The sequence below is a fragment of the Thalassophryne amazonica genome, chromosome 15, assembly GCF_902500255.1.
Source record: "Thalassophryne amazonica chromosome 15, fThaAma1.1, whole genome shotgun sequence".
NCBI lineage: Eukaryota > Metazoa > Chordata > Actinopteri > Batrachoidiformes > Batrachoididae > Thalassophryne > Thalassophryne amazonica.
Genome location: NC_047117.1, coordinates 44,212,778 through 44,237,381, shown reverse-complemented (window position 1 = coordinate 44,237,381; position 24,604 = coordinate 44,212,778). Strand labels below are relative to the sequence as shown.

The following is a 24,604-nucleotide window of genomic DNA, read 5'->3' as shown; positions in this document are numbered from 1 at the left end:
GTCAGAGGCTCTTAAAGGGAAGGACTAACTCTTCTAGAATGTACCGTCATAAATTACGTTTTAAATCAGACAGACAGTCGTCCATGTCGATGACTTTTGCTGAGTAATTACGGTATAAAAAAGAAGACCAGCAGAGATGAGACTTGAAAACATTTATTCCCCCGCCAAACATACCTTCCCTTTAATGCAGCCGTGCTCTCCCTGCCTTCTATTTTCTGTCGGCATACGACGCGGCCGCACGCTGGGCTTCACGCGCTCCTCCGTGTCTGTCCGCCGCTTCAGCACAGAGGTGTTATTATTTTTGTCCCCTTGCCATGCTCCGAGTCAGGTCGCTTCTGCCTGCCCTGGTGTTCGGCTTTCTGCTGGGTCTTAGCCGGGGGTATTTCCCTGAGGAGCGGTGGAGCCCCGAGTCTCCGCTTCTCGCTCCCCGGGTCCTCATTGCTCTCGTATGCCGCAACTCGGCGCACTCCCTGCCGCTGTTCCTCGGAGCTATTGAGCGCCTCAACTACCCCAAAGACCGCACTGCGCTGTGGTGAGTGACAACAAACAACACACACACACACACTCACAACTCACAGCTCAAAACGTTTAAAGAAATGAAACAGACACGTGAACACCACAGTGAAGTTTAATATGTGCGCTGTTGATTTTTCACCAGCTGGGGTCGCTGTGTTACTTTCATGATGATTAATTAATCTGTGTCTGATTGAGAGGAAGCGGGTGATGAGGGATTTGTGTTCGGACACAGTCACCCCGCTGATAAAGATTGGAAGTGGCTGTTTGTACGTAGCCGTGTTAATAATCCCAAATTGTATTTGTACTTAGCATAGTGTTATGGTTAATGCTAGGGTTTAGGGTTATGGTAGGGGTTACTGTTATGGTTATGGTTAATGTAATTTAAGAATTTACATATCAGTAACAAAAATGTAAAAACGTATAACAGTGCCTTTCAAAACTAATTAAATTCTCATTTAATAAGTGTAATTTATATCATTTTGTGTTCAGAACACATTCTCGGGCACAGTGTGTATCATTCTGCATTAGAAGGGCTCCAGCCAGATGCCAGGAATGCCCCCAAAGGGACAGTGTCGTGATCCAGAACTGGGCAAAGTGATCCATTTCCGGCAAATATTTGCACCACACATAATGTGGCTTCACACTTTAAGTAGAAGGGCTACACCATACTGACTTCTTCAGCTTGATAACTTCCAAATAACCAGTAAAGGATATTCAGCTGCATTATGGCTCCGTATAGCAGGACTTTAAAAAAGGTGATCCGGAACTAGGCAACTGTCTGTACATATGTAAGTAAGTAGCCTAATGATCACGTGACCTATATTGATCAATGAGAGACACAACGTACTAATAGAATTTGACTATATGGATGTGTAGCTAGCCACTGGCTTGGCAGGAGAGAAAACGAGTATTGTGGTAAAAATTTTTTATTTTAAATAGGCTTTTTTTAAATCCACCCAGCCTTACTTTCCTGCTTCCTGATCCTGTGTTAGCGCTTCTGTTTATGAAGATCAAATCTTTTCATCAGCTTTCATGGCTGACAGCTTCGATTATATTTCTTGGCAGCTCTGTGAAGGAAATAAAAATATTGCTTGGAGCAGTGATTTTACAGATGTTTCTGTACCACTTTGAATTTATTGGCAGTTTAATGTTGGGGATTCTGACAATGAAGGGAATTTTTTAAAACTATTAGGAAATTTTTAAAACTATAACAGCACTCAGAGAGCATGGTTCTGTCAAGAACCAAAAAGACCCAGTCCAGATCCACAAAGTTGTGATCAAAATGCGTGGGAGCAAAGGTCAGTAATCAGGATCAAAGGTTACGCTCTGGGGCTTGTTTTCGCATAAAGTTGCAACGCTGAGTTGCAAAGCTGATATTGTTCTCGTGGTGTGTGATTGTTTCTGATTGCTTCCTCTTTCACACTTTGACACCTTTAATGATCACTGCATTGATGCAGGGCTCCAGACTAGTTTTTTTTTTTTCCTGTAGGAGCACTGTAGCCCCTTACTAGGTGTGCAAACCATAGCTAAATCATCCGGGAATGTAATTATTCACATTTCCTTCCACTTTAACTGTATTACTGATAAATACTTTGGTAGTAAATGAACTCTCTCAGCCATTTCTGCAATGGTGGTGGCAAAGCAGTTAAGTGTGCTTGTTTACAGTACGGAAGGTCCCTGGTTCCAACCCCTCCCCTCTACATTCTTCAGTGTGGAGTTGAATTTGGAAGGGCACCGGCATAGAACTTCAATCAATCAATCAGTTTTTTTATATAGCGCCAAATCACAACAAACAGTTGCCCCAAGGCGCTTTATATTGTAAGGCAAGGCCATACAATAATTATGTAAAACCCCTTGTGCCAAATCAATGTGCAGATCCATCTCGGCTCTGTTGTGGTGACTTTGAGTGAAAAAAAGGGGGATGCAGAGGGGAGTTATTTACAATTACGTACATGAGAACAACAACTTATGTTGAGGCTCGTATTGATGGAACAGGTGGAATTTGTCACTGGTCCATGCTAATGAGCCAAGCTAACTTGCTAATTTGGTGAGAACTATTGTAAGGATGCATGGCAGCAACTTTACATTTACGCACTGGAGAAATGGAGACTACATTATATTAAAAATACATTTTTGAGAGATTGGAATCAATTTTGAATAATTAAGGATTAGAATTGCAATTCCCCGCTCCCCCAACAGCCCCTATAGGACAATATTACCGATATGTGCAAAAATGAATATAACAAGTAGAAAAATGTATTAACTGGATATTGGGCTGCATGACATTGGAAAAAAACGACATTGCATTTTTTTTTGCCCATAGCTATATATACCTATATGGGCAAAAATATGTCTCGCAGGATCATCTTTTCTGTATCCAAAAATGCTGTAGTTCAAATGACAAGCATGTGTGTGGCACTCTAACACTTCCATATAAATAAAAGGAAGAAGATGGGAGCATGCACCTTAAATGGTGTAGGGGCTAATCAGTGTAGCAGCTGAAGGCTAGAACTTTTCAAAGCGGCGGACTGAGTAAATAGCCTTTTAATCTGAACTATTAAGTCCTTTCAGCCGATTTCATCATCACAGCCCATGGAAAACTGTTTTGGAAAACACCGTTTGGAAATACTTTACAACCCCAATTCCAGTGAAGTTGGGACGTCGTGTAAAATGTAAATAAAAACAGAATACAATGATTTGTAAATCCTCTTCAACCTATATTCAATTGAATACACCACAAAGACAAGCTATTTAATGTTCAAACTGATAAACTTTATTATTTTTGTGCAAATATTTGCTCAGTTGTGCAAATATTTGCAAATCATTGGATTCTGTTTTTGTTTACATTTCACACAACATCCCAACTTTGTTGGAATTGGGGTTGTAATTCCTTATTGTGAAAATTGCTTGTGAATAAACGCATTGTTTCTGAAGAAGTCCTCCGGTTGCTTTTCTCAGACTGAGCTGAAGGAAGCCACAAACAAGAATAAAAGGAACTCATTTTAAATCTGAAAGTCCTTTCTGCAATTATTTTATTAGCGTCGCAGTGCTCCAGTTATTCATGATGAAAGTTCACCACATCCATCCATCCATTCTGCTCGTGATGAAAATAAATCCTACCTCTTCAACTGAGAACATGATTGATGTGTGCAGCACAGCGAGGGAGAAGGTGCATGTCACGCACTTGTATTACCAGGATCCTTTATTTGAGTATATTCAATATCTTCAACATCTTTTGTTGGTTAATCATGAAAAATGAAAGTGGATTTTTACCCTTATGACTTGGTAGCGTAAATGTGCATGCTGGATTGTATTATGCCACATTGTGAGTCCTGTGCAATCGCACATGTGCACATCACGATGAAGATGGTCAAATGTTATATATATTGTGCAGCCCTAATTGGATTGCAGCAATGGCATTTATATTATATTAATACAATTCACTTGAAATGAATGGCGCACACACTGCACGAAGAGCCACTGACAAGTTATAACACAAAATTAATCAAAAGTTCCTCAAAGGGATTTAATTTGTGTGCTGGGGAGCCGGGAGGTGGGGGTGGAGTCTGAGAGAAGCTTAGTAGTTGAAACTGATACAGTTTGGCTCACAAACAATAAGTCACTCATGTCCATCTCATCTATTTAAATGATCAGACATTCTGGAGCTCCTCTGTTGCCTCCCTGCCTGTGCAGCGCTTATCTTTTTACGGTTTGATGGTTTAATATTCTGATTTAATCATATTGAAGCTTCTTTCATCTCAGTAAAGAGGAGAAATCATCACATTGAGATGTCTTCAGGAAGCTTCTCTGTCACCTCAAACAGAGAACTGCTGTGACAATAGTGAAACACACACACACAGCAAAAGATGAGTAAATATACAACAGGCTGTTTAATTTTTCTTTGCAGGTTAAGGGAGAGTTAAGTTAACCTGTTGACATTTATGTGGTTTATAGTCAATCAATCAATCAACTTTTTTCTTGTATAGCGCCAAATCACAACAAACAGTTGCCCCAAGGCGCTCCACATTGCAAGGCAAGGCCATACAATAATTATGAAACACAGTCTACGTCTTAAGCAACATAACCAAGGGATGGTCCAGGGTCACCCGATCCAGCCCTAACTATAAGCCTTAGCGAAAAGGAAAGTTTTAAGCCTAATCTTAAAAGTAGAGCGGGTATCTGTCTCCCTGATCTGAATTGGGAGCTGGTTCCACAGGAGAGGAGCCTGAAAGCTGAAGGCTCTGCCTCCCATTCTACTCTTACAAACCCTAGGAACTACAAGTAAGCCCGCAGTCTGAGAGCGAAGCGCTCTAATGGGGTAATATGGTACTACGAGGTCCCTAAGATAAGATGGGACCTGATTATTCAAAACCTTATAAGTAAGAAGAAGAATTTTAAATTCTACTCTAGCATTAACAGGAAGCCAAAGTGGCTGATATTCATTGTAAACTATAACACAAACAAGCTTTGGTGGGATTAAAAAGAAAAACATGTTTTGTTAAAGTTTAATTATATGCTTTAAACTTTAACAACTGTGCACATTTAAGATGAAATGCAGTGATTTTAAAGCTAACTCTCGTCCTGTTTCTTCTACTGTTCAGATTTGTGACCCATGTCTGAGTTAAGCTCCCATCACACATAGCAAGAATGTGGAGGAACCTTTCCGACACGGCAAATATTGCCATAATCCGACGCAGTTGGGAGGAAAAGAGGTGTGGTCAGCCGTGGTCTGAACGCATCTGGACTGCCTCGTGCACACTTGCTGGATGCAGCCCAAACATATTTCAGACAACAGTCAGAAGACACAGACTGCTGTCAGACAGTACCGACAATGGAGCTGTCTCTCAGCCACTCACTCACACACGCAATCAAATCTCCACGTGTCCTCACATTCCCACCGCTAAGCTGACCTCTCATCAATGTGTGTCTCACATGACTGAGTGCATGCATGTACATGTGTGGAACAGGTGATCTGAGTGATGAGTGTGTGTCCACTCAGCTGTCCGCGTGTGTTCACAAAGCCGCATGTGCCTGTGTGTGTAGAACAGGTGGCCAAAGCAGTGTGCAAGTGTGTGTGGCTGAAATGTTCGCTCAGCTGCGTGTAGATGTGTTCAATAAATGCTGTACCAGCCACTCCGCGTGCGCACGTGGGGCACATGTGCAGGCTGACAGGTTGACAACTGTCAGTGATTGCCTGCTGTTCGTCCAGTGAAAAAAGGCCTTTAGGTGTTTGATCGGTGTATATACGTGCATTGCTAGATTTTATTTGTTCGGCTGTACTCTGTGACTGCTGTTGAACTGTGCTGGCAGTGCGCCAACTTCTCACATGTGCGCAACTTTCAGATGCACACGTGAAAAGTAGGTAGGTAGTATGGACTTTCACTTTTCTCTTTTTAAACACTTTTTTTGTTGTGATTTTACTTGATACGCATCTTAACACAACTGTAGTTAGATTATCGTTGTGAGATGGCATTTCACATGGGATTTATTTATACCAGAATGGGATTATGTATTTGTCATCTGATCAACATTTCCAGCGCACAGCGCAGCCGGGTGAAAGGGACTTGACCAGCTGTCTGCGCTGCACTGTGGAGCGCGAGGTACCAAAGGTGAGTTACATGTTTATTTATGTCGTCATGTGCTGAACAAAACATTTCCACATCATACCTGATACAGACTTAGGAGGTGTATGTGTAATAATACCTGCATTACAGCGGTGACATCCTGTTCAGCTTAGTTGCGGCGCTGCACCGAGCCTTTGACGCACGCATAGTGCTACATGCATGTTATTACATAAGAACATTTCCTTCACCCTCCCTGGCCTGGGTCCAGTGGAGGTGGACAAACGTGGCACAGCATGTCGGCAGGCTTTGCTGTGACCAGTTGATCTCAGAGCTCAATCAGCCGCGATCAGATTGTTTCAGATGCTGTTTTGATGGCGCCAGCATATGTAAATTGCAGTCAGATGGTTGCCAGATTACACATGGACCGCTGTCAGATAGGTGTCCCCATCTCAACGGCGCCCATAGAGTTTTGAACATGCGCATCACACTTGGGGCCACCTGTTGATTTTGACCAACTGTCGACTTCCTTAGATGGCTGTCAGAATGTTTTGGAATTGAAATCTGACGCTTTTCGAATGTGCGCCAATTCATAAGTCCGACACCACTCTGCGTGATTCCGGCTGTGTGTGATGGGGGTATTACCGAGACCTCTACAACAGTGGAACATTTTCACTGCAAGAGATAAGTTTTGTGAAATGCAACTACAAATTTTGTGAGTTGTGAGTCCAAACTGATCATGGATCTTTTTTTTTTTTTTTTTTTTTTGTAAAGCGAGCCCCAGAATGTCAGAACCACAATCAAAAACAAAGACGAGGGGTCAGCATCAAAAGTCAGTAGTCAGGAGCTAAAGATCATTAGAGAACAGATGAATGGATTAACTTTCACAATGAGATAGGAGAAATTGGGAAGTGGTTAGTGCACTTGTTTCCAGTGCGGAAGGTTCAAACCCCACCCCTGCCCATTCCCAATGTAATGTGGAGTTGTCAGGAAGGACAGCCGTCGTATAGCTTGTGCCAAATGCAGATCCACCTTGAAACTGCTGTGGTGACCCTGAGTGAAAATAAGGGACAAGCTGAAGGGAATGACGTTTTTTGCTGCCCTCAAATTCAGAATAAGCTAATATTTTTTTTCATCAAATCAGAAAATGTTTCAGTTTCAACATCTGATATGTTGCTTATGTTCTACTGGGAATGGCTCAACTCAAATACTTTATTCAGGACACAAAAATGGTTCATAGCACAAAAGAGACAGACCAGTGGTGTAGTCTGTTTTTTTTTTTTTAGTGGGTATACTGTCTATGGGTGCCCAAGTTCAGTCCTCGAGATCTACCTTCCTGACACTTAGTTGCCTCCCTGTTCCAACACACCTGTTGTCTCCCTGTTCCAACACACCTGAATCTGTGTGGCAGCGCGATGGCTTCTCAGCCATGTTGTGACATACTTTCTTAGCTCAAAAAGTTATACAGGTGGCCCATTGATGCTGATCATCATCAAATTACTAAATTGGACAACAATAGTGTAGATCTCTTATATGTGCAAATGTTATTCATGAGACTGAAACCCCTTTAGCAGTGCTGCAAGGCATGCGTCATCGTATGAGTGGTGTTAAGGTGCACTGACACGAGCATGCCTTTGACTCACGCACTACCAATCTTCCAGTAGGTCAGGGCAGCACATAAGCCAATAAGTACCAGCCCTCCTACTATGAATGCAAATATGAATAAATCCTCGACATCCTCCACAGAGAAAGGCACAAAGCATGCGACCTGCCAAGTCTCCCAGGTGTCCAGAACATAGCCCACAGGGTAAGTTCCATCCGGGCACGCAGGGTCCCCCGGCCCTGATCTTCTTGTAGAAAAAAGGTGTCAATAGCATTCAGAGACCAGCTGATCAATTCCATGATTAATCCAATATACAACCCCTGGCAAAAATTATGGAATCACCGGCCTCAGAGGATGTTCATTCAATTGTTTAATTTTGTAGAAAAAAAGCAGATCACAGACATGACACAAAACTAAAGTCATTTCAAATGGCAACTTTCTGGCTTTAAGAAACACTATAAGAAATCAAGAAAAAAATTGTGGCAGTCAGTAACGGTTACTTTTTTAGACCAAGCAGAGGGAAAAAAATATGGAATCACTCAATTGTGAGGAAAAAAATATGGAATCATGAAAAACAAAAGACCGCTCCAACACATCACTAGTATTTTGTTGCACCACCTCTGGCTTTTATAACAGCTTGCAGTCTCTGAGGCATGGACTTAATGAGTGACAAACAGTACTCTTCATCAATCTGGCTCCAACTTTCTCTGATTGCTGTTGCCAGATCAGCTTTACGGGTTGGAGCCTTGTCATGGACCATTTTCTTCAACTTCCACCAAAGATTTTCAATTGGATTAAGATCCGGACTGTTTGCAGGCCATGACATTGACCCTATGTGTCTTTTTGCAAGGAATGTTTTCACAGTTTTTGCTCTATGGCAAGATGCATTATCATCTTGAAAAATGATTTCATCATCCCCAAACATCCTTTCAATTGATGGGATAAGAAAAGTGTCCAAAATATCAACATAAATTTGTGCATTTATTGATGATGTAATGACAGCCATCTCCCCAGTGCCTTTACCTGACATGCAGCCCCATATCATCAATGACTGTGGAAATTTACATGTTCTCTTCAGGCAGTCATCTTTAAAAATCTCATTGGAACAGCACCAAACAAAAGTTCCAGCATCATCACCTTGTCCAATGCAGATTCGAGATTCATCACTGAATATGACTTTCATCCAGTCATCCACAGTCCACGATTGCTTTTCCTTAGCCCATTGTAACCTTGTTTTTTTCTCTTTAGGTGTTAATGATGGCTTTCGTTTAGCTTTTCTGTATGTAAATCCCATTTCCTTTAGGCAGTTTCTTACAGTTCGGTCACAGACGTTGACTCCAGTTTCCTCCCATTTGTTCCTCATTTGTTTTGTTGTGCATTTTCGATTTTTGAGACATATTGCTTTAAGTTTTCTGTCTTGACGCTTTGATGTCTTCCTTGGTCTACCAGTATGTTTGCCTTTAACAACCTTCCCATGTTGTTTGTATTTGGTCCAGAGTTTAGACATAGCTGACTGTGAACAACCAACATCTTTTGCAACATTGCGTGATGATTTACCCTCTTTTAAGAGTTTGATGATCCTCTCCTTTGTTTCAATTGACATCTCTCGTGTTGGAGCCATGATTCATGTCAGTCCACTTGGTGCAACAGCTCTCCAAGGTGTGATCACTCCGTTTTAGATGCAGACTAACGAGCAGATCTGATTTGATGCAAGTGTTAGTTTTGGGGATGAAAATTTACAGGGTGATTCCATAATTTATTCCTCAGAATTGAGTGATTCCATATTTTTTTTCCCTCTGCTTGGTTTAAAAAAGTAACCGTTACTGACTGCCACAATTTTTTTTCTTGATTTCTTATAGTGTTTCTTAAAGCCAGAAAGTTGCCATTTGAAATGACTTTAGTTTTGTGTCATGTCTGTGATCTGCTTTTTTTCTACAAAATTAAACAACTGAATGAACATCCTCCGAGGCCGGTGATTCCATAATTTTTGCCAGGGGTGTAGTTTGAAGAATTCACAGCCTAGTGAAGTAGGGACTTTGAAGGTTGGAGCAGAGATAGAGGAGAGAGGAGGAGATGCGACCGCCCTCGCCGGAGTCCCAAGCTGAAATCTGAGAAATATCTGCTCATTTTGAAATGGATGCCTGCAACACGTTTCAAAAAAGTTGGGACAGTGGTATGTTTAACACTGTGTTACATCACCCTTCTAACAACACTCGATAAGTGTTTGGGAACTGAAAACACTGATTGTTGAAGCTTTGTAGGTGGAATTCTTTCCCATTCTTACTTGATGTAAGACTTCAGTTGTTCAACAGTCCGTGGTCTCTGTTGTTGTATTTTCTCTCTTTTACTACGAAACCACCCTGTTGTAACACGTGCAGAAAGTTGCTTGACATTGTCTTGCTGAAATAAGCAGGGACATCCCTGTAAAAGACGTTGCTTGGATGGCAGCATGTGTTGCTCCAAAACCTGGATGTACCTTTCAGCATTGATGGTACCATCACAGATGTGTAAGTTGCCCATGCCATGGGCACTAACACACCCCATACCATCACAGACATCAGATACTGGCTTTTGAACTTTGCGCTGGTAACAATCTGGATGGTCTTTTTCCTCTTTTGTCCAGAGGACACAATGTCCATGATTTCCAAAAACAATTTGAAATCTGGATTCATTATAGACCACAGCACACTTTTCCACTTTGCCTCTGTCCATTTCAAATGAGCTCAGGCCCAGAGAAGGTGGCGTCGTTTCTGGCTGTTTTTGATGTATGGCTTTCGCTTGATAACTTGCACTTGTAGATGTAGCGATGAACTGTGTTAACTGACAATGGTTTTCTGAAGCGTTCCTGAGCCCACGTGGTAAGATCCTTTACACAGTGATGTTGGTTTTTAATGCAGTGCCGCCTGAGTGGTCGAAGGTCACGGGCATTCAGTGTTGGTCTTTGGCCTTGCCGCATACGTGTAGAAAGTTCTACACATTCTCTGAATCTTCTGATTATATTATGGACTGTAGATGATGGAATCCCTAAATTCCTTGCAATTGAATGTTGAGAAACATTGTTGAGACGAGTTTACTCTCCTGCACGGCAGAGTGCATGCAAGTGCGCGGCTCAAAGTTGTGCAAGTGTCAGGGCACCTTAAGAATGAGCGCCACCTGTGGGGTGCGCCCTGAGTCAGCTGGCGAAAATGTTCATGTTTTTGGAGAGTCCATACCTAGTAAATTAACACTAATGAAAATAAATTCAGCTCACTCAGGGCGCATGGAAATATGAGCATTCGAAAACCTAAATTTTGTGATTTTGTCATTTGGGCTCATTTTGACTTCAAATTTCCAGGACCCCCTAAAAAAAAAGCAGACCCTATCAAGCATACAAAATGTGATTTCTGTTCCTTTCTAATGTGTATCTACCCATAAAACGTTTTTGGGATAAATCTGAAGGGGTCATGAATCACCCTCTAATAGAAACCTGCCTGACTCATAACAACTGGCTCTTAAAATATACAGACAATCCCCTGTGACGCTGATCGCACTTACCTGGCTGGCGTTATGCTGGTGTTGGCCTCCCTGTCCTTTACAACAGCCTCAGCTTGACCATTGCTTGGCTGTTCATGTGTTTTTCCTCCCATCTCGTCAGCAGCGTACCGCGAAGCGGCTGTGGGTGCAGTGTCATGCTTTGGGAAACAGTGCAAAAAGTGTCGTCTGGACTTGTTTTCATTTCATCTCTTTGTTTCTGTCACTTTCATGTCTTCATCTCAACTATCTAATTTTTACTGTGTCCAGAATTCCCGCGGAAGAAATCTATTGCTGTACATCACAGGCGACGGAAGCGTCTTTCACATTCTGCAGACAGCCTCACAGGACATGTTTTGACATGCCCACCTCTTCACAATTTCTCGGATAGTCACATGACTGAAAAGCCACTGAAAGCTGTCTGAATCTTCCGAATGGTGGAAGAGGTGGGCATCATTTTTCGGAGTCCAGCATGTCCTGTGAGTATTCAACACGGTGGCGCTTTTGCTCCGCCATCAGCTTTGTGCTGAAGCCATCGGCATGAATTTCGCTGCAACTCTTTTCATGGCCAAATCTTCTGTCACAGTGGAATGTACCGAAAAAGTGCTGATGTCCACCTCTTCCGCAATTTCACGGATAGTCACACAACGGTCCCGCATCACCACAGCGTTCACTTTGGAAATGATCCGGTCATTCCAGCATGTTGATGGCCGCCCGGAGCGTGGCTCGCTCTCCACCGTTGTGCAGATGTCTTTAAACCGGTTTACCACTCCTTAATCTGTGTGATGCCCAAAGGATCGTCACCGAAAGCCGTCTGAATAATCTGAATGGTTTCCACCTGGCTGTCGGCCAGTTTCTGGCAAAATTTGATGCAGTCGCACTGCTCCAGTTGTTCCACCATTTTCCTTGCAAAGAAAAAATGACGAGAGACAACACCCATCCTCACACAAAGGTTGCTTACAAGCAAATGACGCAATTGACAGCCGTGAAAAAACTCACGCATGCGCACGAAGGTTCAAGGTTGGCTCATGCAAGCACACGTGATTCAAATCCATCAGGTTTTTAAAAAAAATAAAAAGGTCGGATACTTTTCTGACAGACCTCGTATGTTTTTATGTATGTCCACGTGAGGACAGCAAGCAGACACACACGCGTCACAGTGGGCAGTTGGTAGTTCATGTCTTTCCAAACATGGTACGTGTTCTCCAGCTGCGACGTCCAGAACCCTGTCGGCAGACAAACCCCCTGTCAGTACAGCGCACACACCAATTTGTCACTCTTTCTGTGTTGTGTGAGCTGTCAGTGAGTCTCTGGTCAGCAGCTGACTGTGCTGTGTGCACTCAGACCTGCCTGTTCAACCCCCATGTGATCATGTCTGTGCATCATATATCAGCATTTTTGCAAGTGTGCTCCCCTCCGGCACTCCACATGTGTTGGGGGATTGGGGGAGCATGATACACATGTATGACATGTGTTCGGGGGGGGACACGCTCATAAATGCGATACACATGCAGACCACGTGTGTTGCTGTTTCCAGAGCCACACTCGTGGGGGCACTTAAACAAATTCAACATCCAACTCGACAGTGATCATCTGCTGACTGCTTTCATGTTAATAGCACAAATGGCCACACATTTTCTAAGTGCCCAGCGAACAGTGTAGATGTTCGTGTGTGTAACCTGGAATTTGGCCGACACCTGCTGCGAGAGGGATCGAATGGGCTCTCACAGGACACACTGTTTTTCCAGCCGCTGGTGTGTGCAGATAGTTGTAGCAACAGGTGTATGAGGCGTTGGAGGCAGCTACGATTTTACACGTATTGCATACAATTTCTGCTTCATGCGCAATTCAACCACATTCGTACTATGTGTGAAGGGGTCCTTAACGTGGAAACGCTGACATGAAATGTTATTAACCAATATTATTTTTGGTGGTAACTAGGGGGTGCTTGATTATTTTGAGAAAACAATGCCATCAGTCCATTAAGGCCTAAAATGTGCCTCAACTGACCATGTCTCCCCCCAACAGGAGTCACCAAATCAGTGCACATTTTTTTCATAGGTGCGATACCAGTGGTTCAAGCAGGCAGCACTCTTTGTTGCTCCTTCATCAGAAGCTCCATGGTGGATGTTTTAAAAGCATATTTGGGCTTTGCTTCACTTCATGTCTTTTAATTGCACAAATTATCAGTACCTTAAAGTCTCGTTCTGTTTCATAAGTGCAGTGTGACCCAGTGCTGTCTGTGGTGCTGCTGTGCACATTTTAAAAGCATCCTTCATCAGCGTACCGTCGTTTGATTCAAAGATGCAACAAGGCTGATTGATGATGTAGTTATTGTTCCTACGAGTGTGTATACTGATGCACATCATTGTTTTGACTTTTATATTTTTACTTTATCATGTTGTAGAGATTAGTTTTCACTGGGAGTTTAAAGAGCATAAATTTTAGACATTTTAATCTGAAGTAGTCTGGATTTTATTTTAGTTTTCATTTGATATTGCAAAATTCAGACATCTAACACCTCAAGAGTTCACAAACGTTTCCGCACCGCTGTATAGTCTGTGGCGATTCAGTGATTCATTTCATCTCCGTTGTGTACAGAAGCAAAATTAGAAAAATTGTCTCAGTCCAAATACTTTGAAGCCTAACTGTACATATATAAACTACAGCTCATGATTGTACCTGACAATTAATTATTTAGTTCTCTGCGTGTTATGTTATCTTCCCACAGGGTGGCAACAGACCACAATGTGGATAACACCACAGCCCTGCTGAGAGAATGGCTCATCCAGGTGCAGAATTACTACCACTATGTGGAGTGGAGACCAAAACATGAACCCAGGTAATCCATGTGCATGTGAGTGTCAGCTTTTGTGTTTGTATGGTGTGCACATGATTTAACACCTCTGTTGGTGGGTGTCCCCCTAGTGACTTTGAAGATGAGGCGGGGCCAAAGCACTGGAATAATCGTCGTTATGAACATGTAATGAAGCTCCGTCAAGCAGCACTGGACACTGCCCGTGAAATCTGGGCTGACTACCTCCTGGTATGTTTGTATCATCTGTTGTTAAAGTGAAACTTCAGCGTCATCTGTGATTGTGTGAATGAGCGGCAGGCTTCATGTTTACATCCTGTTTTCACATTAAAGTTCCCTTCACACATAACATGAAGTTGGGTGAATCAGGCTGAATGAGCGAAACCCGAAAAATTCCAGCCGCAGTGGGGAGGGACAGACGGTCGGACAGTCTTGTACAAATGTTATATAATCCCATGGCGACAGTTTCGTGCATGATCATGTGCATGCGCATGAACACAGTGTGACCATGTTGAGAGGTGTGATACCACATTGCATTCTCACAGCAGCAGAAGCACTTAAATGTTGTAGAAATGTTCATAACTTGAAGAAAGTATGCAAGGACAAAATAATGAGACCATAGAACATGAACCGCAATAACAACATTTCAAACCCCAAAAACCCATCTGTTTGCTGGTTATCAAAAATCAATAATTTCTCCAAAAATATGTGTCCTATCAACTTTCCATTTTCACAGTAGTCATCCTTGACCCAAAATATACGAGGTCTGTTGGAAAAGTATCCGACCTTTTTATTTTTTTCAAAAACTTGATGGATTTAATTCACGTGTGCTTGCATGAGCCAACCTTGAACCTTCATGCGCATGCGTGATTTTTTTCACGCCTGTCGGTTGCGTCATTTGCTTGTAAGCAGCCTTTGTGTGAGGAAGATTCAGACGGCTTTCGGTGGCTTTTCAGTCGTGTGACTATCCGAGAAACTGTGGACGAGCTGGGCATGTCAGGGCATGTCCTGTGAGGCTTCATCACAGAGGCGCTGTTGCTGCGCCATCAGCGTCGTGCCGATGAATTTCGCTGCAACTCTTTTCATGGCAAAATCTTTCACAGTGGAATGTTCCGAAAAAGTGCTGATGTCCACCTCTTCCACAATTTCTCGGATAATCACACGACGGTCCCACATCACCACAGCGTTCACTTTGGAAATGATCCGGTCATTTCAGCATGTTGATGCTGACCGGAGCGTGGCGCGCTCTCCAGCGTTGTGCGGATGTCTTTAAACTGGTTGTACCACTCCTTAATCTGTCCCAATCCAGAGGATTGTCACCGAAAGCCATCTGAATAATCCGAATGGTTTCCACCTGGCTCTCGCCCAGTTTCTAGCAAAATTTGATGCAGTTGCGCTGCTCCAGTCATTCCGCCATTTCCTTGCAAAGAAAAAACACAGAGAGACTATACCCATCCTCACACAAAGGCTGCTTACAAGCAAATGATGCAACCGACAGGCGTGAAAAAATCACGCATGCGCACGAAGGTTCAAGGTTGGCTCATGCAAGCACACGTGATTCAAATCCATCAGGTTTTTTGAATAAAATAAAAAGGTCGGATACTTTTCTAACAGACCTCGTATAAGCATACCAAATGACAAATATCAGGTCTCCAGAGTTTCTCTATGATCGAAGCCACATGCACACGCGCACATAGAGGCCACTTGGCTGTTATAGTATAGATATCTTCACCACATTTTCAGATGTCACCAGCGCGAGCAACAGTACTAACATCTGCTGGTTTCTACTGCTACAGGCAATAAGTGAAACTTATTGCCTGCCTGGTAAGGTTTTATTGTGGGCAAACAAGCTTATATGCTAAAAACAGACAAATACTATCACCAGTTTTGGATGGGCAGGGAGTGGTTGTTGCAAACACTGCATGTCTGAAATAGACTGTCACTTGTGAGAAAAGGACAATCAAGGTGAGTGGCTCAAATGGCCTCAATTGATATGTCACTGTTGAAATCCTAAAGCTCCATTCTACTTTCACATGGTGTGAGGTCATCAGGAGGATTTCCGGAAGAATCAAGGTTGAGCTAAAAGTTATACTTAAAGTCTGTAAAGGTCAGTTTTGCACATCACATGGTACGGATCAGAAACATTGTCATGAAACCACACACTAAGTCACATAGGCACAAAGACTTTCAAACACCAGTCAGAGTTACTGACATAAATGTCCAGGATGCACAACCCAAAATCAGAAAAAGCTGAGAAATTGTGGAAAATTAAAATAATAATAAAAAAGATCATTAAATCCCATCGGTGGCCTTTTTGTGTAGAGTTTGCATGTTCACCCCATGTTTATGTGTGCTCCAGCTTCCTCCCTCATCCAAAGACATGGAGGTTAGGTGAATTGGAAAATTTAAATTGTCCGTAGATGTGTGTGCGGGTGTGAATGTGTATGTTTGTCTATATCTGGCCTTGTGACAGACTGGCATCCTTGCCAGGGTGTACCCCACCTCACGCCCTGTGAGTGCTGGGATAGCCTCCAGCTCCCCGGGACCCTTAATTGGAGTAAGCGGTTGGAAATGAGTGAGTAAGTGAGTGACCCTTACATTTACTTTGAATTTCACTTCACTGCAGACAGTACAAACTCAAAATATTTCATGTTTTGTGCAGTCAACACATTCCAAAACAGGTTCTATCAATACTTTAGACATTTTGGCATTGAGGACACCAAGTGCACGGAGTTCCATAAGCATTGGAGGAAAATAAGAGCGAGCACCCCACCGGATTTAAAAATGTCTGCACATATAAGACTGCAGTGCTCCCTTCACACACACAGTACAGACTACAACTCTAATTCCATTGTGTGAAATGAAAACAGAATACAATGATTTGCAAATCCTGGTCAACCTATATTCAACTGAATACATCACAAAAACAAGATATTTAATGTTCAAACTGATAGACTTTTTTTGTTTTTGTGCAAATATTTGCTCATTTTGAAATGGATGCCTGCAACACATTTCAAAAAAGCTGGGACAGTGACAACAAAAGACTGGGAAAGTTGATGAATGCTCAAAGAACACCTGTTTGGAAGATTCCACAGGTGAACAGATTAATTGGAAACAGGTGAGTGTCATGATTGGGTATAAAAGGAGCATCCCCAAAAGGCTCAGCCATTTACAAGCAAAGATTGGGCGAGGATCACCACTTTGTGAACACCTGTGTGGAAAAAATAGTCCAGCAGTTTAAGAACAATGTTTCTCAACTTTCAATTGTAAGGAATTTAAGGATTCCATCATCATCTACAGTCCATATAATCAGAAGATTATAGAAGGCCGAAAACCAGCATTGAATGCCCGTGAGCTTCCATCTCCCAGCCGGCACTGCATTAAAAATCGATATTGTGTAACGGCCCTTTTACACCAGGCCCACTTCCAGTTGCTTCCTGTTGTGTCATGATGACGCGTCAAGTGCGCACAGCAGGGGGCAGAGAGGAGGTGAGGACGCAGCCTGCAGGTTCTCTGCACAGAGAAATCAGAGTGCACAGTTTGGCTGCAGCCAGACTGTGCACTCTGATTTCTCTTCTAGTTTATATTTGTTCTTGTGCTGAGCTGCAGGTCTGTGCTCTGAGTTCTGTTATAGTTTATCTTTCCTCCTTTGACCTTGAGATGCGCACGCATGCGAATGAACTGTCCGTGAGCAAATGTGATTTGTGGAGTTATGCTTGATGTGGACATGTCCTGTCTCTGGCAATCAGTCTGTGAGCAGGACTTTTGTCCTTTTTTTAACACAGCGATGAGAGAGTTTGAGGGGCGAACAAGGAACTAACTGTCTGCAGCCAGACAGTTTTCTTTCTTTCTTTCTTTTAATTGTTCACATGTGCGTGCATGAACGAATCGTCCGTGAGTGGACTGGAGATGTCCAGACTTTGTACTGGATGTGGACATGTCCTGACTCTAGCAATAAGTCTGTGAGCAGGACTTTTATGGATTTTATTTAAACACTTGTGAGAGAAGAGTGAGGAGCAGCAGCTGCAATCAGCTTTTTTTTTTTTTTTTGTGCTATTTTTTTGAGCGTGTAGTTTTTACTGCATTGTGTACATGGTATAAAAACAATCCTGCGTGATTTATACTTAGGGAACAATGGAACACAGCAGGAATCATAAATTGGCATCAGGTAACGTTGTCTTGTGAGTGTTTGGCTTCCAGTCACGTTGAGTACCGTCCTGCTGCTCTGACTTGCACTGAAACCACTGAACCATGTTTAATTTTTGGTATCCAATTTGCTTCGTCCTTTGTGTCCCTCGTGCTGTTGTGGCGTTGATACATCGTCTCAACACTAGGTTGTTTCCACGCGGCGTCATCATGACGACGCACAACGCAACTGGAAGCAGCCCCGGTGTGAAAAGGGCTTAAAGGATCTTACCACGTGGGCTCAGGAACACTTCAGAAAACCATTGTCAGTTAACACAGTTCGTCGCTACATCTACAAGTGCAAGTTAAAACTGTACCATGCAAAGGGAAAACCATACAGCAACAACATCCAGTAATGCCACCGCCTTCACTGGGCCTGAGCTCATTTGAAATTGACAGACGCAAAGTGGAAAAGTGTGCTGTGGTCTGATGAGTCCACATCTCAAATTGTTTTTGGGAATCGTGGACGTCGTGTCCTCCAGACATAAGAGGAAGAAGACTATCCAGTTTGTTACCAGCGCAAAGTTCAAAAGCCAGCATCTGTGATGTTATGGGGTGTGTTAGTTGCCCATGGCACGGGCAACTTACACATCTGTGGTGGCACCATCAATGCTGAAAGGTACATCCAGGTTTTGAAACAACACATGCTGCCATCCAAGCAACATCTTTTTCAGGGACGTCCCTGATTATTTCAGAAAGACAATGCCAAGCCACATTGTGCACGTGTTACAACAGCGTGGCTTCGTAGTAAAAGAGTGCGGATACTAGACTGGCCTGCCTGCAGTCCAGACCTGTCGCCCATTGAAAATGTGTGGCGCAGTATGAAGCGCAAAATACGACAGAGATCCCGGATTGTTGAACAGATGAAGTCATACATTAAGCAAGTATGGGAAAGAATTCCACCTACAAAGCTTCAGCAATTAGTGTCCTCAGTTCCCAAATGCTTATTGAGTGTTGTTAGAAGGAAAGGCGATGTAACACAGTCTTAAACATACCACTGTCCCAGCTTTCTTGAAACATGTTACAGGCATCCATTTCAAAATGAGCAAAAATTTGCATAAAAACAAAGTTAATCAGTTTGAACATTAAATATCTTGTCTTTGTGGTGTATTCAATTGGATATAGGTTGAAGAGGATTTGCAGATCATTGTATTCTGTTTTTATTTACATTTTACACAACATCCAAACTTCATTGGAAAAGGGGTTGTAGTTGTGTAACGGATCACTGCTGATCTGTGATCAGCACGGGCCGCGCCACACAAATCACAGATTAAAGTTTACAAAAGTGTGATTTTTGTGTCTTGATGACTTGTTTGTAAACTGATAACTGCGTTTATTTGATGCCTTCACAGCAAAACCACAGTGAGTGGAGGGGTAGTGCATGCACATTCTAAAGTCAGTTTGTGAAAACCAACCTCATGTGTGGCTGTGGAGTGCAGCTTTTCTGCAATGATTTCCTCAAAAGCTACATTGATAAATTATTCATGCACCCTGTTGACAAACAGATGAAAACTCTGATCAAATCCAAAAAGAACGACCTTTTTTGATTAGTCAGTTAAACTTGATTCACTAAAAAAACTGCACTTCCTTTTGCTTCAGCTGTAAGGTGGAGTGAACAGGCAGGGGACAAACGGTTGTGTATTTTTAAAAAAATACACAAACACTGTTTCACTTTAAATACACAATAAGTCACTTTAAATCTTCAACAGTGTGCATCTGTCTCGCTGTTTGATAATGCGGACTCAGAGTTAATAACAGTGATTAAAAACAGCCAGTGAGACAGCATACAGAGTGCAAGCTTCGGGTGCAGGGGTGTGCCCCAAACCTCTTAAAGGTCCACTTTTGTAGCCATTTCAAAGACATTTTTTGCACATATTACGACTCGTGAAGCACCTTGCGGCAGCTGCATAACAGCATGCCAAGCTGCCACAACAGACATAAAATTAAAAACCCTACCCTGCGCCTCACGCCATGTGACACATGATTGCAACATCCATACGATCCATCCATCCATCAGCTGACAGCCAGGACACATACGTGTACCAGTGTGGACAGTGACAGTGAGCCCATTCATGTGAGTAGTGTGATGGGGGGCATGTCGCTCAGATCATGTCAGCACAGACAAGAGCCCTGAAGCTGTCAGATGATCACAGCTCTCACACACACACACCGAGGTGACCACATCATATCAGCGTACGCAGGAGCTCTGAAGCTGTCAGATGATCACACGCGTGTTCACCGAGGTGAACGCATCATTGTGAACAGCTCATGGGTCCCACATCCTGGAGACGTCCGGCCGTAATGTGGACATTAGCCGACAGCCAGGACACGCGTGTACCAGTGTGGACAGTGAGCCTATTAATGTGAGTGGTTTGGGACAGGGGTGTGTGTCGTTCGTTGACATGATCACATGCATTACAGTTATGCATCTGTCGGGACCGTGGCTGACATGAAATCACATCATGGGTTGGATGTCATTCGAAATCAAGTAGGGAGGGTGCTATCCACAGCGTACGGCTGCCGCATCAGCGCAGCGCAAAGCTGGGGAACACATATTGTCACATGTGTCTTGTACATGGGTACAAGGCACAGTGGAGCATGCGTGTGTGCAAACGATGACATGGGGAAAAATAAAAAAACAACAAAATCACCTTTGGATCTCCCCCGGCCATGTTTCAGCGTGCACAGCAATGACCATGCAGCCAGGCTGGGCCATCTGAAATTTTCCGTTTGATCTTTGCGATCAGCCAACTGGCGAGGCTAATGTCACGTCCACCATGTAAGTCAGGGGTGGGCAACTTGTTCGAGAAAAGGCCAAGAAGGTGCAGGTTTTCTTTGCAGCCACTGACTCCACCAGGTGATTTTACTGATTAACTGATTCCATCTGTTATTAATTAGTGAAATCACCTGGTGGAGTCAGTGGCTGCAAAGAAAACCTGCACCTTCTTGGCCCTTTCTGGAAAACGTTGCCCACCCCTGATGTAAGTTATAGTCCACATGACATGGTGTGCTTTGGCGCACTGCGCACCAAGCGGCCACAGACAGCTGGACACGTGGATCCTCCATGTGGCCGGCTGCTTTCACGTCCGTGTGGCTGGCTGATGTGTTCCTGATATGTGCGCGTGGACCTCTCATGTCTGTGTGGCTCAGAGCTGCTCCAGGGAGGTGGCCCGCAGCAGCCGTGAACGTCTGTGGCCTCAACTCCAGTCACTGTGTGTGCGAGGGAGAGGGGAATTTCATTTTATTTAAACTCATTCATGTACTTTCATTAATTCCTTGTTTACTTCCGTGGGCATGCTTCATGAACAAAAAGGAACAGAAGGACAATAATTCTTGTATGCTCTGCTCGTTATGACAGCAATTAAAATATTTTAACAAAAAGAAATCCATTTGTTTCCTCAATTCCAGTACAGACGCCTTCAGTGTCAAGTCATCAAGGATCAATTAAACATCATTACCAGTAGCATGACTATTTTACATTTCAACAGTACATTCATTGTCCTTATAATGTACACTCAACAAAAATATAAACGCAACACTTTTGGTTTTGCTCCCATTTTGTATGAGATGAACTCAAAGATCTAAAACTTTTTCCACATACACAATATCACCATTTCCCTCAAATATTGTTCACAAACCAGTCTAAATCTGTGATAGTGAGCACTTCTCCTTTGCTGAGATAATCCATCCCACCTCACAGGTGTGCCATATCAAGATGCTGATTAGACACCATGATTACTGCACAGGTGTGCCTTAGACTGCCCACAATAAAAGGCCACTCTGAAAGGTGCAGTTTTATCACACAGCACAATGCCACAGATGTCGCAAGATTTGAGGGAGCGTGCAATTGGCATGCTGACAGCAGGAATGTCAACCAGAGCTGTTGCTCGTGTATTGAATGTTCATTTCTCTACCATAAGCCGTCTCCAAAGGTGTTTCAGAGAATTTGGCAGTACATCCAACCAGCCTCACAACCGCAGACCACGTGTAACCACACCAGCCCAGGACCTCCACATCCAGCATGTTCACCTCCAAGATTGTCTGAGACCAGCCACTCGGACAGCTGCTGAAACAATCGGTTTGCATAACCAAAGAATTTTTGCACAAACTATCAGAAACCGTCTCAGGGAAACTCATTTACATGCTCGGCGTCCTCATCAGGGTCTCGACCTGACTCCAGTTCGTCGTCGCAACTTTGCACAGCCATTGAAGAGGAGTGGACCAACATTCCACAGGCCACAATTGACAACCTGATCAACTCTATGCGAAGGAGATGTGTTGCACTGCATGAGGCAAATGGTGGTCACACCAGATACTGACTGGTATCCCTCCCCAATAAAACAAAACTGCACCTTTCAGAGTGGCCTTTTATTGTGGACAATCTAAGGCACACCTGTGCACCAATCATGGTGTCTAATCAGCATCTTGATATGGCACACCTGTGAGGTGGGATGGATTATCTCAGCAAAGGAGAAGTGCTCACTATCACAGATTTAGACTGGTTTGTGAACCATATTTGAGGGAAATGGTGATATTGTGTATGTGGAAAAAGTTTTAGATCTTTGAGTTCATCTCATACAAAATGGGAGCAAAACCAAAAGTGTTGCGTTTATATTTTTGTTGAGTATATAACATTGTTGTTAGTGTTATTGATTTGTGTTTTTGTAGTTCAATTGGTTTAGTCAACTTAGCTAAATAACAATAATAAAGATAAAATTAATAGTGTGTATATGATAAAAACCCAATCAATTTATAAATACATTAAAACAGTAAATTACCATAATATTACATAAGTACATAATTAATAGGAAATAAAATGTTGAGGTTAAAAACTTTTGCGGGTTAAGGTTTTAAAAACATTCTGGACTCACACGCCATTCCAACTCATGTTAGAAACTGCGTAATTTACGTATTACCAACCTTGAAAAATGTCAGCTACCTATTTTATACACACTACCTGCTCTAGAGCCCATGGATCTCCACGGGCAACACACTAGTTGCACTACAATGTTTTAAGGAAATCCCAGTGAGAGCTGATTGTTCTCAAAACCTGAGTGATCATGCACATTAAAAGTTAGTGAGGGAAGCCACCAAGAAACTCGTGAAAACTCTGAAGGAGTTCAAATTTCAGTGGCTGTGACTGCAGAGCCCATCCTTACTGCAGCTTCTGCCTGTTGTAGCATCAGTTACAGCTTCAAAGTGGAGTAACAGACTGTATTTGGGCTTCTGTATCAACATGGCAGCCTCCCTGAGGGGGCTTACACCCGTGTAAATATGAAGGGCTTGTTTTTACCGGTAATTATGCACTAATGAGCAGGTGGTTATAAATGGTCCAGTGGTGCTCGAACGTTTGTGAACCCATGAGCTTTTGCACATCTGAATTTTATAATTATGTCAAATTTAAAAATTAATAATTTGCGCCTTTTTATATTAAAAGTTTAAAAAAAGGATGCACTTTAAACTAATATCTCCAATATAACATAAATACAACTATAAAAGTCAAAACAATGGTGTGCATAAGGATACACAACCAAATCTTCACTTTTACAGCCAGTTTTATTTAGACAACTCAAGCAACATTTCCAAGTCATTGCATGTCTTAGACTTCATTTACATCAATTATTAAGACATATGAACAGTTTGGTATCATATCTGGAGGAGGCAGCTCTCAAAAATGGCCGTGCAAGAAGGAAGTGAATGAGGGAAACCACCAAAACACTCATGACAGCTCTGTAGAAGTTACAAGCATCTGTAGTTGATATTGAACAATCCACGCAAAGTGCAGCTTTTAGCTATTAGGGCCCTGCCACATCTTGACAATTTAGCCAGAGTATGCCGACTTATGAAAAATGCGCAAAATATGCTGCATACATTGAACAAGTTATGCAACTGTCACACCATGATGATTTAGCCAGGCTATGCTGGCCGCCCTTGTTTCCACCCAGTGGTCTGGGTCGGTACGGGTCAGAACAGTTAAGTTTGGCTTGATTTGCTTTTCCACCACTGGCAGAACCCTTTTTCTTGGCAGGCAGAACACATAAATATTGACAAGCACGTCATCGAGCATGCGTATGCTGTCGCACAGCCTTTTCCCTCCACACGGAGACCAAACAGAGTAATTTAACATTTCAAAGAATTTTATTTAATTAAATTTTACTCTTGGTGGATCATGGGATTTATTTTCATTGTTGCACAATGCTGAAGAATCAACTGATGTCTGTGATAAACACTGACGTGAATGAATGAGGTGCCGTGGCTTATTCAGCTTTTAAAATAAGTTAATTGTCTTGTTGTGGCACAAAGCGCTGGCTGGTTCCGGCTGAGAACCACACCATGAGCAGACAAAACACAGATGGACTTCTTTTAAAATGCTATGTTTTTTCATCCACAACAAGGAACTAAAGTAGTTTCAGA

The 24,604-nt window shown here is 42.8% G+C and overlaps 1 protein-coding gene across 1 annotated transcript in view; it reads left to right on the top strand.

Moving 5' to 3' along the window:
• The first annotated feature begins 257 nt into the window (after positions 1-257).
• Positions 258-24,604, top strand: part of LOC117526537 (procollagen galactosyltransferase 1-like) — a 69,164-nt gene continuing 44,817 nt past the window's right edge. Inside the window, exons 1-3 of the mRNA XM_034188599.1 lie at positions 258-532; positions 13,922-14,032; positions 14,119-14,236. Coding sequence (XP_034044490.1) covers positions 315-532; positions 13,922-14,032; positions 14,119-14,236 — 447 coding nt within the window. The 5' untranslated portion in view covers positions 258-314. The remainder of the gene's footprint in view (positions 533-13,921; positions 14,033-14,118; positions 14,237-24,604) is intronic.